Source organism: Pecten maximus, chromosome 15, assembly GCF_902652985.1.
Source record: "Pecten maximus chromosome 15, xPecMax1.1, whole genome shotgun sequence".
Lineage (NCBI taxonomy): Eukaryota > Metazoa > Mollusca > Bivalvia > Pectinida > Pectinidae > Pecten > Pecten maximus.
Window position 1 is genome coordinate 13080999 of NC_047029.1, and position 14726 is coordinate 13095724.

Consider the following 14726-nt stretch of genomic DNA (forward strand, 5'->3'; position numbering starts at 1 on the left):
TTGTCAATCAGGAAGAGATAACGTGAAGAAACAAAACAGTAGTAAATTGGAATTCATTGGGAACCGATCGATATTGATCAAGAGACTTCAATTGTTCAACATTGGTGTTTTCAGTGTGGGACAAAACGCAATTGATTTTACATTCACTGGATATCTTGCTACATTTTGTATCAACTATCTAGGCTGGACAAAGACATTAGGGGCTACAGTGACCTCTGTTGCATTTTTCACCAGACTTCTAGGAACGATGAGCGGGGTATTTCTTGTGAGATTTTTTAAGTCACATCAAATTCTTTTATCATCAACAATACTATCTACGACAGGTTTTATCGGTCTTATTGTCAGTGCGAACGTATATTTTGATGTCGGCGTGTGGATATCAGTTTGCGTAATCGGTATACCGTTCGGTCTCATGTGGCCAAATCTGCTTAGTTGGATCAATGAAAACCTTATCCCCTGTCCATAGCGAAATGGCAAGCTTTCTGAATGTGACTGCCTATCTAGGAGCCTTACTGGCACCACTTCTACTTGGCTACATGATGGAAGAGGTTTCTCTTCTTTGGTTTTGTTACCTCTTTTGCTTCAAATCCGCTGTAATTGCTGGGAATTCTATTTTGATGTTTTTATATACAGCGCCTATGAACATGAAATAATAAAACACGTACAACCAGTTTCCTCTGAATGCATCTGTACATGTCCATCTTAAAGAGTAACTCCATAATAGGGAGTCTAAACACCTTCTTAAACGATGTATTTGTTTGACCATAGATATGTGTATCTCGACAAATATTTGGATATTAATTACGTCTTTTTTCAAAAGTACTAAATAGGCATCAATAATAGTCATTATTCATTACACCAAATCACAACTATGCGACAACAAAACAAAAATACAAAAATATAATATTCAATTTTTGAACACTTGAAATTCAGTATTCAGCTGTAATCTTCGACTTCGCAGTGCCATCTATGAATATTCGGTAGGATCATTTAAGCAAGTGTTCTATTGATGAAACACACAAACATAATAATTGACCTATGATATTTCATTACCTTAAATTATATAATTTACAGATAAACTACGGAAGACATTAGTCTTTCATCTAAAAACATATTACGATTTCCTTCACTACGAACTATACTTTGTCGCATAGCCATTCGTCTCACAAAATCTAGTTGCTCTATTTGGAGAATTTGAACTCAGTATTTTTGTAGGTAAGAAGTTCTCTTGTGTTAATCTTAAACTAAAGAAAAGACACGCGCGTAAGCTTGTGTCCTTTACTTTAAAAATAACTGACTCAAGTTAGATAAACATGATAAACAACTTTTACCTGTCTGGTAACATTTCTATATGTTCCAATTATGTTTGAAAAAAGTGTTTGGGTTATCATCAAACCACTTTACTATTTGTTAAGTCGAAATGCAATAAAACTGCTTGATAAAGACAATTGTTAATATCGATGTAGTAAACAATATTATTTTTAGGATTGTGCACAAGTCATAATTGCCTTTCTAAACAAAGTTTTGAATGAACTAAGCAATGTTTAGTTTAATTTAACATTCTAGGACTCGTCAGTGATGCTCAAAACTAAACGTCATCAGAGGAATACAATAAGTCCTACCATGGTATGGTAAAAACACTGTATAAAGTTTGTGAGCGAAAATTAAAGCTAGAATACTTAAGAATGAACATACAACCGTTTTGTTATTCTAGGAATCAACAGTGATGATAAGGAAGGCGACCGAAACCGCGAAATCGACAACAGGAAATGCCAAAATCTAGAGTGGGCAAAGCTAAAAAATATAATACAATTTTGAGTTCAAAAGAATTACAGGGGTATATTCTGAGCCGTGTCACTATGCAGATTTATATGAATGCATGATCACGTGCGCTTTTTTATATATATGAATGAATTTAGCTACCTGACACAGAATGTCACTAAGAAGGTAAGAACCCAGATAATGACACATATTTTTATTTCAGAAACGTTCTCAGGTGTCGATAATTTGTAGATAACATTTCTATATATTCTTATTGGGTTTATGTACATGTAACTGTATGGTCATATAGACTATAATAACAGTAAATTAAAAAACACATTTAATTCAAGAATAGTCATCATCAATATCATATAGAATAATGATGTGTTTAAGAAAAAAATATTGACATCAATGCTGTAGGCCCAGATCTGAAAAGAAAAGGATGATAACCACATTTGCACAGGTTGTTCATTCTAATTTTGATACTGAAACTATATTATACTGTTATCATAATTGTGATTAAGATCTTATCTATTAAAATATATAAGAGAAAACTTTACTGAAACTGATAGATCTACTTAAAGTACTAATACACTTTCTATAATTCCGGTTCGTTCCGGAGTTGTATGTAGAAGACTGATATAGTTATTGTCACATGCTAAATGACTTTTATATAACATTTGTTGAAATTAAAAAAAAAAACAACCTTTTAGTACAACACTTATCGCGTCATATTAACCGGGAAAAGTCATGTTCTCAATGTGGGAATCGGAGTGGTGAAAACGGTGTTTACTTGTCCATAGTCTCCTTCAAACCTTTCATATCGTATCAATGATGAAAAGTTTACACCATAGGGTCAAGTTAACTATCTAGACATTAAAGATTACCAATAGGAACATCAAGGTTATCATTATTATCATACATCTTTGTTGTAGGTTGCCTCTGGTAAATTTTTAAATGAAGACTGAGGTAAGCGACTGATAAAATACAGGTCGCAGACAGTAATAAGAATAATGAGATATTGAGACAGGTCATCATAACTGTTAAGGATATCAAAATCTGACGTATGACATGATTATCCTGATAACTCCTATCTCAATCTAACGCACTGATTGGTAACAGGTAACTATATGTCATATCGGTCTGTTATCAATTGTGTGGTTATACTGTATAATAATAAACTGATTGTTAACACTTTATGAAACAAATCTTAAGCACTTATGTTATCGCATCATATTGACCAGGATTGGGGATAGTTCCCATGATGCCTTCTGTTGTAGTGACCTTGTAGAGCCCAATAGTGTATTGATCATAGGAGTTAGTCAATTTCAGGGGGCCACACAGAATTTACTTTTGCAGTAGGTTTGACAATGGAAGATCACATTGACCTTAAATGATCTTTGTTTTCCTCTGTCGGTGTCCCGCTATATAAACTTGTCCTCGTATGACCTTCGGTGAGGACGTTGTACCTGAAAGCATCAACTGTGTCGCATATATAATCATCTGTGACATCATATACCATACCGGATACCATATATCAAAGTTGCATGCAAATTATTGTGTTGGAAAATACATTCGAATATTAAGGTATGTATATCATTGTTGGTATCATAATAGTATTAGATGCTGTGGATATAGAGGATCCCACACAAATGATAGCTGTTTATCGCTTTAGTGGTTGACTTTTCTTAATTTGAACGAACTCCAGTAAGATAATATAAACATCCGTCACTCGCTGTTGAACATACTAATCACATAACGTTTTACCTACAAATGTATCGAGTTCATATTCTCCCAAAGTATTAACTAAATTCTGTAAGTCGAATAACTTCACGACAAAACATACGTTTGTAGTTATGTAAAAATAAAGGAAATGTATGATGACTCCGCTCATATATTCAATGACGTAACCGTGAAGTCGAACGCTACAGCTGAATACTAATACTAGACTAATCACGGTCAGATTCAAGTATTGGTCCTTTTCTAGACTTGGTATGTATCCTATCATTGTTTATAGTGTTACTAAATGTTCATCATGAGATTTATTCATTGAAGACATTAGGCATTTCAACAATCATTTCGGAAACCGATCATTAGTTCTTAGGTTCGTGTGTATTTCAGGTATTTCGATTTATTTGCGTGAAATCTCTTTATCAGTAAATGACAGGAGACAACTGTTATAAAATGGAATAGTATATTTTGGTTTTTGGATATAGGGCAATAAAGGTAAATTGAATGATTAGAAAGTGTTGTTTTGTTCGGTTGGCGACAATATTCGTACCGAGAGATACCGACCTAAACTGCAGAAGAAACATTTTAACGGGGAGTTTAATGTGAGTTATAGAGATCTCCTGCCTACGTTAGATGTCGAGACCGTTTCATTCGTATACCTACAAACTACGAACAATGACTGATTCATTTTGTCGTATATCTGAGATTAGTTTTTTTTTATGACTGATGACTATAGGGCTCCATTTCATATCGATGGGATGAATGTTTGTTTTACCAATGCGTTATGGTCTTGTCCGTTATCATCATCACCAAGTTCTAATTCATACGACTCAAGCCCCCAGACTATTAGATCTTTCCATGACGAAATCCCACTCAATCAGTTCTATGTTGACCACCGGAACGTGTACGTTTGGTACCCTCGTCAAATTTCAGATCTATCTACGGGTACCCCCTCAAAATGATTTAAGTTCTAGGCCCATCAGCATCGTGTATGCACCCATGAACTTCAGTGAATTGATTAGAGTATTAGCTCTCCATAGCGACGTTGATGGGAGGGTTCTGCCTACATCTTATCCTTTCCAACTCGTCCTTTAAATTTTCTATTGAGGAAAGTCAGTGTTTATGGAGGCCAGTCAATAGTTGGCTGTGATTTTATCACGACAAACTCTCGATACATGTGGACAGGCGTTATCCTGCTGTAACGTCAGTCGTCCTTGATGCAGTAGAGAAACGACATGTGGCGCTTGATCTCTAAAACGACCGGTCGTGATATTTCCTTGAATAGTGATTGAGTTACTCTCGATACCATGTGCAATCCCTCTCCATACCATGACCGGATCATCCATAGAAAGGACCGTTCTCGATTGCGCAAGTATCCGCATAGCGCTCGTTGGAACGTCTTTATACACGAAGTCGTCGTCTAATAGACAAAACGAGAACATTGACTCGTCAAAGAGAAAGACTATTCTCCAGCGTTGTATCGAGAAGCGATTTACGAAATCATTCGTTCATTCGTATGGTGGGTCGCTGCGCAGTATATTGTGGGTTGAGATATTGACGCCACGACCTCAACCTGAATCCGCGCAGTCGATTACGCACCGTGTCTCTTTCCTTGCTATGAGTAAGCACCAGGACAATAAACAGCCATTCCTGTGGCATGGAGTCTCCGGACAAAACGGAAAATGGTCGATGGATATAAATCAAATTGATTGGCGACTTGTCCCCCTCTTAACTTTCGAAATTTGTTAAAGTTAATTATTTGTGTTTGAACTATGGGAAATAAAGACGGAAAGGTATGAAGAGTTACTCACAGACTTTTTAAACTGATCGCTCAGACTAGGATCGGAATATCATTTTTTTCTTGCTATTCTTTGAAAAGTCGGCATAGGTAGTCTGTGTATCAGTGAATTTCAACATTGTATCATAAAGAGGAGGTCTTAATAGGCGAAATTTGTCCAGTTTCAGATGTGTACGTAAAGGATTGAGTCTACAATGCTGACTTTTCGGTGAACGCGTTTCTTTTCTTTAGGTGTATGTCCATACCATATGGGAATTAACATTAATGTAACATTATAACTGCTGAATAGTGCCATTCACTGAAATGCTATACCGCTGGTACATTGACGTCACTTCCTCTATAATGTTACCGGAATTGGTCATTTATTCTTTTGTGCTACACTATTGCGCAAGGGAAACTACTTATATCTGAAAGTATTTGCTTTTCTAATACAAAGACATACATTTGTTTTTATAGCATATATATAATTGCTGAAATGTTGGTTGCCCCTGCTTCTGGGATGCGGGGTTGGCTTGTACTTTCGACCGATATACGGGATTTCAGTCTTTGACTTTGATGAAGTATAAGTGTTGCTATAAAATTCAGAAAAAGAAGAATTTAATTTAGCTACTATTACGGTTACGTACATCCACGATGATATGTCTGGCCTGATTCTACCTAAATGACATTATAGTTTTGAAAGAAGGAAATATCAAAACCTTTATCAACATTTGCTCAGCGCATGTATTTATCTAAAATGTTTCTGAATACGTGTTATCAACATATAAATATAACACTTTTTAAGTGACAGGATCGCAAAATGGAGAAAGAAATGCAATATGGCGTTCGATCATCCGACCTTGAAACAGTTCCTATGCAGGCAGATACTCACTGTAACAAATCAAGCGAAACCAGGGACTATAAAACCATTCAGTCACAGATTGCACGAAGCGTGTGCGTTTCTGCTGCTTATATGATCTTGGTGAGTATGACATATTGATTGATCACTCTTAAACTAAGACAAACCTGTCAATCAAGTGTTATTTCACAAATAAATTTTAAATAGTCTTAAGGTGGGCCGTTAACCTATTACACCATCGCTTAGTTGGCCTACCTATTTACTGCAAAAAATATAAATCTCGACCAAATGTATAAATGTTATATGTTGAATGTAATTTTAGAATGCGAGTTTTGCTCAAAAACATAGATAACGTACATGTATTAGATTTTTTATTCACTTGGTGATATAGAAAAAAACATTTGGGCATAATGGACTCTTCAGTGGAAGCCATTCGAAATTGACATCGAAATGATACAAGTAATAGAATGACACTTGTTATACCAAGAAGATGTTTTAATATATCTTTAACCTCTGAACAAGTGACTCTGGAAAGCAATCACGTGAGTGAATATTCTGCAATAGTTATACATGCACAGATTTTAATGGAAATATACAAACATTTATTTTTAAACGGTATCATGATAGAATTTGGAAAAAGGGTTAAAAAAAAAGTAATAAAGCAATTAAACATATAAGATGTTAAAGCAAAATTTCGTGAAAACCGAAACCTGAATTAAGATTTTAGATAGGCTGTGTTATCAAATCAAGTAATTTACCATTTAGATACGTAAAAGCTGCATTGTTAATGAATTTTAACATTCACACTCCATGTAGGGCTGGACAAAGGGCCAGATCGGACCCGCCTTCCCTGATATCATGATGATTTCCGGAGCTGATCTTGAAAAAGGATCTGCTTTTATGACATCACTCTACACAGGTCAATTATTCGGCTCCGTTATGGCAGGTTTCATTTACCCAAAAATGAACAAATACCTTTTATTTGGTTTTGCCTTGGTATTGTACAGCCTTACAGTAGCAGTCATTCCCTGGTGTTTCCTCTACGAACTAATGGTAGCAGCATTTACATTTCTTGGTGTTTGCGGCGGGATGATTGGCGTTGGTATGTTGTATTCTCTACCGATATATCAGAGTGCTTTTCGAAATTTCAAAATAAAAAATATTTAATGCTAAGCATATCGGATCGTGTATGTACAACGCACAATTGATCAGTTTTGATATATACAATTAAGACTGTTGAAGTATTGAATGACCTGAATATGAAGTCAAACTTCGATTGGCATTGTGCAATAAAACGTATTTAATAACTTTGCTTTTTTAGGAATAGGTGCCGAAATTGTAGCCATTTGGGGACCGACACCACGAGGACGTTCATTTATCATGGCAAACAGTGCTGCTTATTCTATAGCCAGTGTACTGTCGCCTTTAGTAACGGCGCCATTTCTTCTCAAGCAGTCCGTCTACACACCCTTCAATACGAACGACACAACATGGAATATAACATATATTCACACCGACATGGAATAACGGTACTAACCAGTCTCGCCTGAATAGCAAAGAACTAACCATTGAAAATTCATCATTGATAAACCAAGGTGATTCAAAGCTATATATAGCATATGCAATATCAGCGGTATTAAGTTTGTTGACGGCTGTGCTCTTCTTCGTGTTGTTTTGTCAACCAGGACCAGTTAACGAACAGAAACAAAACAGTGGTAAATTGGAATTCATTGGGAACCGTTCGATATTGATCAAGAGACTTCAATTGTTCAACATTGGTATTTTCAGTGTGGGACAAAACGCAATTGATTTTACATTCACTGGATATCTTGCTACATTTTGTATCAACTATCTAGGCTGGACAAAGACATTAGGAGCTACGGTGACCTCTGTTGCATTTTTCACCAGACTTCTAGGAACAGTAAGCGGGGTATTTCTTGTCAGATATATTAAGTCACACCATATTCTTTTATCATCAACAATACTATCCATGACTGGTTTTATCGGTCTTGCTATCAGTGCGAACGTATATTTTGATGTCGGCGTATGGATATCAGTTTGTGTAGTCGGTATACCGTTCGGTATTATGTGGCCAAATCTGCTAAGCTGGATCAATGAAAACCTTATCCCTGTCCATAGCGAAATGGCAAGCTTTCTGAATGTGACTTGCTATCTTGGTGCTTTACTTGCTCCACCTCTACTTGGCTACATGATGGAAGAGGTTTCTCCTCTTTGGTTTTGTTACCTCTTTTGCTTCAAATCCGCTGTAATTGCTGGGAATTCTGTTTTGATGTTTTTGTATACAGCGGCTAAAAACACGAAATAATAAAAAAAAACCTGTTCAACCAATTTGTTATACAACATTCATACGACGTGCACCCTCGGTGAAATTTACTTACGATATCACACTGCATGTTGCAAGAGACGATTAATTATAGGACTCAGTATTTGCTATTAAGCGGATATTCATATACCAAGTCATGTCGTCAACCTAAAGGATAGCAAAGACAATATAATGAATGCCTTTCAAAATTGCAACACTTGGTATCTTCCGAGTATTTCTTTTTTTTCTTGTGTCATTCTAGGCACTCCTCTTCATATCACTGTTACCATTGCGAGGGTGTAAAACCAGAAACATGGCAACATCTGAAGGTATTTCTACATGCCTATCTTAGAGAACGATAGCTATTTTCAAAGCTACTTAATATAAAAATTATATGTAGCGTATGCATAAATGGACTTAATAAACTATATACTCTTAACAACAACTTACATAGTTAATATTTTGTTCATGCCGCAGCGTGTGCAAGGCAGTTTGCGTTGTTGTTTGCCATTATTTCTCTAAAACATGTCTGCGGTGTATGCAGATACATGCAATTCACAACACAACATCATTTCTTGGCATCATTTAACATGTCAAAATTCAGACGATTTATGAAATGAAATTGATGAATTATATTGTTTAATTCCGCGAATTCCCATAGACAGTGCTGTCGATTACTAATCTACTAATACGACACTATAATAATTATTGCGATGGTCGATACACTATGTAGGTCGAAGATGTTTTTTTAGTTTGAGATAATATATCAATACCGTCGGCATCTTTTAAACTCCTCAGATTGGGATGTGTCATTGCATAAACGACCACATGCTTCAGCATACCGATAATAAATTTGTAAACATAAAGCTGAATACACGCTTTAGTTAAGTAACATTTAACCAATTGTTGAATAAAGCACCTGAATGTGACACCGTTGGGTACAAAGTGGTAAGTATATTAAATGACTTATATCTTAGTTTCCATTGAAAGTGTATCTTTGAACAGAGTAATTCATTCAACTATATTTTTTTCTTACTATAAATTTTCAGATGTCTGAAAGTCATTTAAAGATGCTTGATCTAGGACAAATTAATCTTAATATAATTAATAGTTAATTACTTTCCGTACCTCGCCTCTATATCGGTTATAGATTTTTTATCGATCCTTGACGCTGTAATTACTTTTCAATTATCAGCATTGAATTTCTATATTATATACTATACCTACTATACCATGGGACCATTTTATTCATTGATTGTCAGTGGAGTTGGATCTTAAATCATATATAAGTATAGTGTTTGTAATTGTCAAGGGGAAAGTAATCTTTAAAAAAATGTGATTGCTGTATAATGTACTATTGCTTTTTAAGGTTCAACATCTTTATTATCTAGCCAAAATAAGGATTATCGCCATGGTTGGTGCCCTGGGAACAATACCCCTGACATATATTGACCCGACGCAGGAGTTTTCCCTCATTTCCGCTCATTATACATGCATTCGTGCATCCATTTAAACATACTTGCATGCATACATAGTATGTTATTTATGATTTATTGTATTCTACAGAAAATATCGTTTCTAAATTGATACTCGTGTTCCTATAAGAAATGTATAGTGTTGTGCTACCTCTATAAGATAGATAACTATCTTATCGGGACTCCTTACCGGAAGTCACTATCCCCTGTTGTAGCAGGTAAAAACACGTGGATTTATCGGTTGAGGTTCGTGACAGTACTACATCACACAGTACATTGTACCAGTTGGATTATATGGTAAATATTTATATATGTATGAGGTGTTTCTCAGCATCACTATTAGTTTTGCATTGCATTGTCGAACCTACTGATAAAAAAGTAGATGCAATCAGTAGACCTGAGCTCCTAACCTATATTGTTTGCACACATATTATAATTTCATCAAATTTTATATCATAATGTTACATTTATTAGTTAGGTTTGATATATATAAGCCAACTAGAATAAGGAACAGTTTATACTGAAATAACATAGGCTACACATGTTTTAGCTTTCTGAATTGCCAAACATTGTTAATTTTCTTTATGTCTTTACATAGTTTGTTTTTTTAATCTGTTTATCTCTCCAAGTTCATTTGTGAGGCTTTCATTGCATCTAACCCAAGTGTTATACTGTTATAAGTGTATATCTAAAGCTTTTAATTCCCCAGAACTCCAATCAATGTTTTCTAATAAGCATGTATTAATACTTTGTTATCACCAAGCCAAAGGCCCTATGACTTACTCGTATTTGATATGAAGCATGAAAGACTGCCAATTATTTCAATAATATTTCCTTAACAGTGTATTGTCATCCGCAAAATATGATTTATTTACTTGTTTAATTTGTATACCAAATTTTATTTGTCTTATTTTAATAGGTAATGTTTCCACAGTAATTGCAAAAGAGAATTGCTGAAATTGGCCAACCTTGACAAATTCCGTGAGTGATTGTTATTGGTTCTGACAACCATCCGTTGTTATGAACTAAACATGATATATCACAATTGAGTGTTTGATTAAAAAAGTCTTTTACCCAAAATGTATAGGTGGGCTTACTTAAAGCTGACAACGCAAGGTAAAAAGCTTTCGTTTTGAAATAAAAAAAAAAACATCTGACGTGCATGCCACTTTTAAAAGCACAGATCCCCGAGTCTCGTATTGAAGCAGACTTCAACTAAAATGCCTACCACTTCCTTGGAAACGGTGACCGGAAGATATATATATATATATATATATTCATCATAGGCAACATCTCCAAACCATTTCAAAATAAAAATAGAAAAATTAATTCAAAACGAAAGATTTTTAAATTGCGTTGTCAGCTTAACATGAAATCCCATTCTAATGATGCATCGGATGTTTTTGCAATGTCTAAAAATAACATAGCATAGTCTATAATATCAAAAATTTGTCGAATATCGAAGCCAATATTTGGTCCTCAAATGAATTAATGTACATATATTTTGTCATCACTATAAACTTTGCCATTGGTCGCCCATTATTTTGGTTATGTAGATCATCTTTCTTATTCAATGAGATAAATTCCTACTCTTTATGATTCTGATTATTTAGCCTGAATGTAACCTTCAGTTTTAAAGAAGATTTTTAAGTATGGCCAATTTTCTTTGTAATATTCTGCTGATAATCTAGCTGAGCCGGGCAATTTATTCAACAGCTGTGAAACACTCGTTTTCTATTAAATGACCTTTACACATATCACTTTTTTCCTCATTTAATCTCTCAATCGATGTTACGATCTTCTTTTTTGGGGGGGGGGGGGGGGGGGGGGGGGGTAATTGTGGTAATTTTTGATGATGTAATATGTCACTTTGTTTGTTAATGAGTCTCCTTTACCATTGTAAAATTTTGAAATGGATTTTTTTAACTTGTCTTCCTTATTTCAAGGGTCAGTAAGTTATTTATCATCTTTCCCCTGGTTCAACCCATTTTGCACGTAATCATATTTGATATCCAACTGCATTGAAAATACACAAATGTATTGTAATCATAATTGCTCTTCATCTTATCATACTTCTTCATTTACATAATTGATTCTCTGTTAGTTGTTTTAACGTATTTTCTTACATGATTTGTTCTTTCAAAACTGAATGGAATGTTCAAGGTTGTTTTTTGTAGATGTTAAATAAAAAAAAATATCAGCAAAGGAGATTGTAACATAGAACATTCAAAAGGCCTTCGATTTTGCGTGCGAATATCGATGCGACATATGATGAAATGTTTGAAGGAATATAGTGAAATGTTTGAAGGAATATTGAAATATTAGGATGAATTTACAAATTCCTAAAATTATTGAATTACACCAAAAACTAGCATACCGTCATTTACAGAACATGGAAGGCAATATCATTATACAAGCGAAATCATTATACAAATATATATCCAAAGCTTTAAATTTGTTCTATGTTAAGCAATATCGTTGCAGACCTTCATCGAATACTATTCAAGATCAAACTCATTTTTCGAATCACAGGAATACAATATGGAGAAAGAATTGAAATACGGCGTTCGATCAGCTCATCTTGATTCAATTCCTATGAAGAAAACTGGTGAGGATAATGTCATCGAAAATGAAAGCAATTCAACCGAAACATTTTGCTCTGGAATTTGGAACAGTAAAAGCCTCCGGCTACAGGTTGTACGTAGCGTATGTGTTTCTGCAGCTTTCATGATAAGTGTGAGTATATCATTTATCAGTTTGTGAATCACTCTTAGAACCAAAATGACGATGTTCAACACAGTGGTAGTGGTCAATGCATCTTCAAATTAAGATATAAATGATAATACTCAAATATTTTAAGTGCTCTTTAACAACAAAGGTACGAGACAAGCAACAGAACATTACATAAACAGGAACAGAAATCATTCTTTCCGTGGAAAAGTTGAAAAAATAATCCAATAATTAGCATATACATGGTGTACATTGCTGAATCTTTAATTTCTCAAGGGCTGGACAAAGGGCCAGATCGGACCAGCCTTCCCTGATATCATGATGATTTCCGGAGCTGATCTAGAAAAGGGATCTGTTTTTATGACATCACTCTACACAGGCCAATTACTCGGCTCCATTATAGCGGCTTTTATTTACCCAAAAATTAACAAATATCTTGTATTTGGTTCTGTCCTGGTATTGTACAGTCTTGCAGTAGCAGCCATCCCGTGGTGTTTCCTGTACGAACTGATGGTAGCAGCATTTGCATTTCTTGGAGTTTGGGGTGGGATTAATTCTGTTGGTAAGTTGTCATCTTTGTTTCTGATATTATAACCCTGGTAAATACTACACTTGATATTTCACATAGGTAGAGAGAACCCCTCTTTAGCTCGATCGAGTGAGAAGGATAAGTTATTTCCTGGAATAAGAACATGTAACTAGGTGTAATATACCGCTAGAGAGAACTCGATCTGTTGAGCGCAAGACAAGATAGCATGTCTGCAGCTCGGGCTACATTCTCATATGTCGACGTGTAATTTGTTATCAACACAGAAATGCGGTGATGTCAATACTTACACAACCTAACAAAATGAAATTGATATCTTGTTCTGAATAAGATTAGAACATCAGACAAGGTGAACATCAAAGAAGTGTTAATATGATGAATGTCACACCGTATCACTTATCTACCAGATAAGAAACTAAGACATGTTTTTGATTTTAACTTTGTTAATTTTGTATTTGAAACAGATGTTATAGATTTAATGATGATATTATTGTCTTTGATTAATTATACTGATCAACAAAGTTGTTTATGATCATTTTGTATTAGGAGTTGGTGCCGAATGTGTAGCTATATGGGGGCCAACACCACGGGGACGTTCATATATCATGGCAAACAGCGCCGCTTACACAATATCCAGTGTGCTAGCACCTTTGGTGACAGCGCCATTTCTGAAGCAGCCGGTCAATAGCTTTACCAACACGAACACCTCGTCATGGAATGTAACGTTTGTCATGCCAATATGGATAAACAGGACTATTAAGACAGGCCTGAATGATATGGATATACCCATTGACAATTCCACACTGACAAACGGAAGTGATTCAAAGTTGTATATAGCATATACGATATCGTCTGTTTTCTATGGAAAGCCGTATGGGACCCCCGACTCCGTTCAAGATTTTTAACTAAGAAATAATAACACTTGCGCGGAAAATGAAAAGCCGTGCAAGATTGGCGTACCGTTGAAGATAAGACGTTGAAGATTTTACCGTGAAAGATTTGTGCCGCGTAAGATTTGCCGCGGAAGATATGCTGTAGCTCTAGGATTGCCGCAGAAGATTTACCGTTGAAGATTTACCGTTGAAGATTAACAGTTGAGTTAGATATATATCACTCGGCCATACTCGGCAGTTAAAGATTTTTGCCGTGTATGATTTACCGTTAAAGTTTGTATTACCGTTGAAGATTTTGCCGTTAAAGTTTTTACCGTTGAAGATTTAGCCGTTAAAGATTTTTGCCGTGTAAGATTTACTGTTGAAGTTATTAACGCTGAAGATTTTAGCCGTGTAAGATTTGCCGCAGAAGATATGCTGTTGCTGTAGAATTGCCGCAGAAGATTTACCGTTGAAGATTTACCGTAGAAGATTTACAGTTGAGTTAGATATATATCATTCGGCCATACTCGACAGTTAAAGATGAATTTTGTGTTACCGTTGAAGATTTTTCCATGTAAGATTTGCCGTTACAGGTTTTTTTCTTTCACCGTTGAAGATTTTGCCGCTAAAGATTTTTGCCATGTAAGA

The 14726-nt window shown here is 35.2% G+C and overlaps 2 protein-coding genes across 2 annotated transcripts; both read left to right on the forward strand.

Annotated features, from left to right (window-relative positions):
- Positions 1-2135: 2135 nt before the first annotated feature.
- LOC117344409 (sodium-dependent glucose transporter 1-like) lies at positions 2136-8373 on the forward strand. Its single transcript, XM_033907153.1, has 3 exons — positions 2136-6251; positions 6945-7230; positions 7450-8373. Exons 1-3 carry the CDS (start codon positions 6090-6092, stop codon positions 7653-7655), a joined length of 654 nt encoding a protein of 217 aa, XP_033763044.1. The 5' UTR covers positions 2136-6089; the 3' UTR covers positions 7656-8373.
- Positions 8374-12464: 4091 nt separating this feature from the next.
- LOC117343264 lies at positions 12465-14108 on the forward strand. The gene is made up of 3 exons (XM_033905608.1): positions 12465-12662; positions 12933-13218; positions 13750-14108. The coding sequence occupies exons 1-3, from the start codon at positions 12468-12470 to the stop codon at positions 14106-14108; spliced, it is 840 nt and encodes a 279-aa protein (XP_033761499.1). The 5' UTR covers positions 12465-12467.
- The last annotated feature ends 618 nt before the right edge of the window (positions 14109-14726 follow it).

Coding starts and splice junctions, on each gene's coding strand:
- LOC117343264 (XM_033905608.1), top strand. CDS start 12,468: ATGGAGAAAGAATTGAAATACGGCGTTCGATCAGCTCATCTTGATTCA. Junction 12,663..12,932: donor CTGCAGCTTTCATGATAAGT/GTGAGTATATCA, acceptor TAATTTCTCAAG/GGCTGGACAAAGGGCCAGAT. Junction 13,219..13,749: donor GGGTGGGATTAATTCTGTTG/GTAAGTTGTCAT, acceptor ATTTTGTATTAG/GAGTTGGTGCCGAATGTGTA.
- LOC117344409 (XM_033907153.1), top strand. CDS start 6,090: ATGGAGAAAGAAATGCAATATGGCGTTCGATCATCCGACCTTGAAACA. Junction 6,252..6,944: donor CTGCTGCTTATATGATCTTG/GTGAGTATGACA, acceptor CACTCCATGTAG/GGCTGGACAAAGGGCCAGAT. Junction 7,231..7,449: donor CGGCGGGATGATTGGCGTTG/GTATGTTGTATT, acceptor TTGCTTTTTTAG/GAATAGGTGCCGAAATTGTA.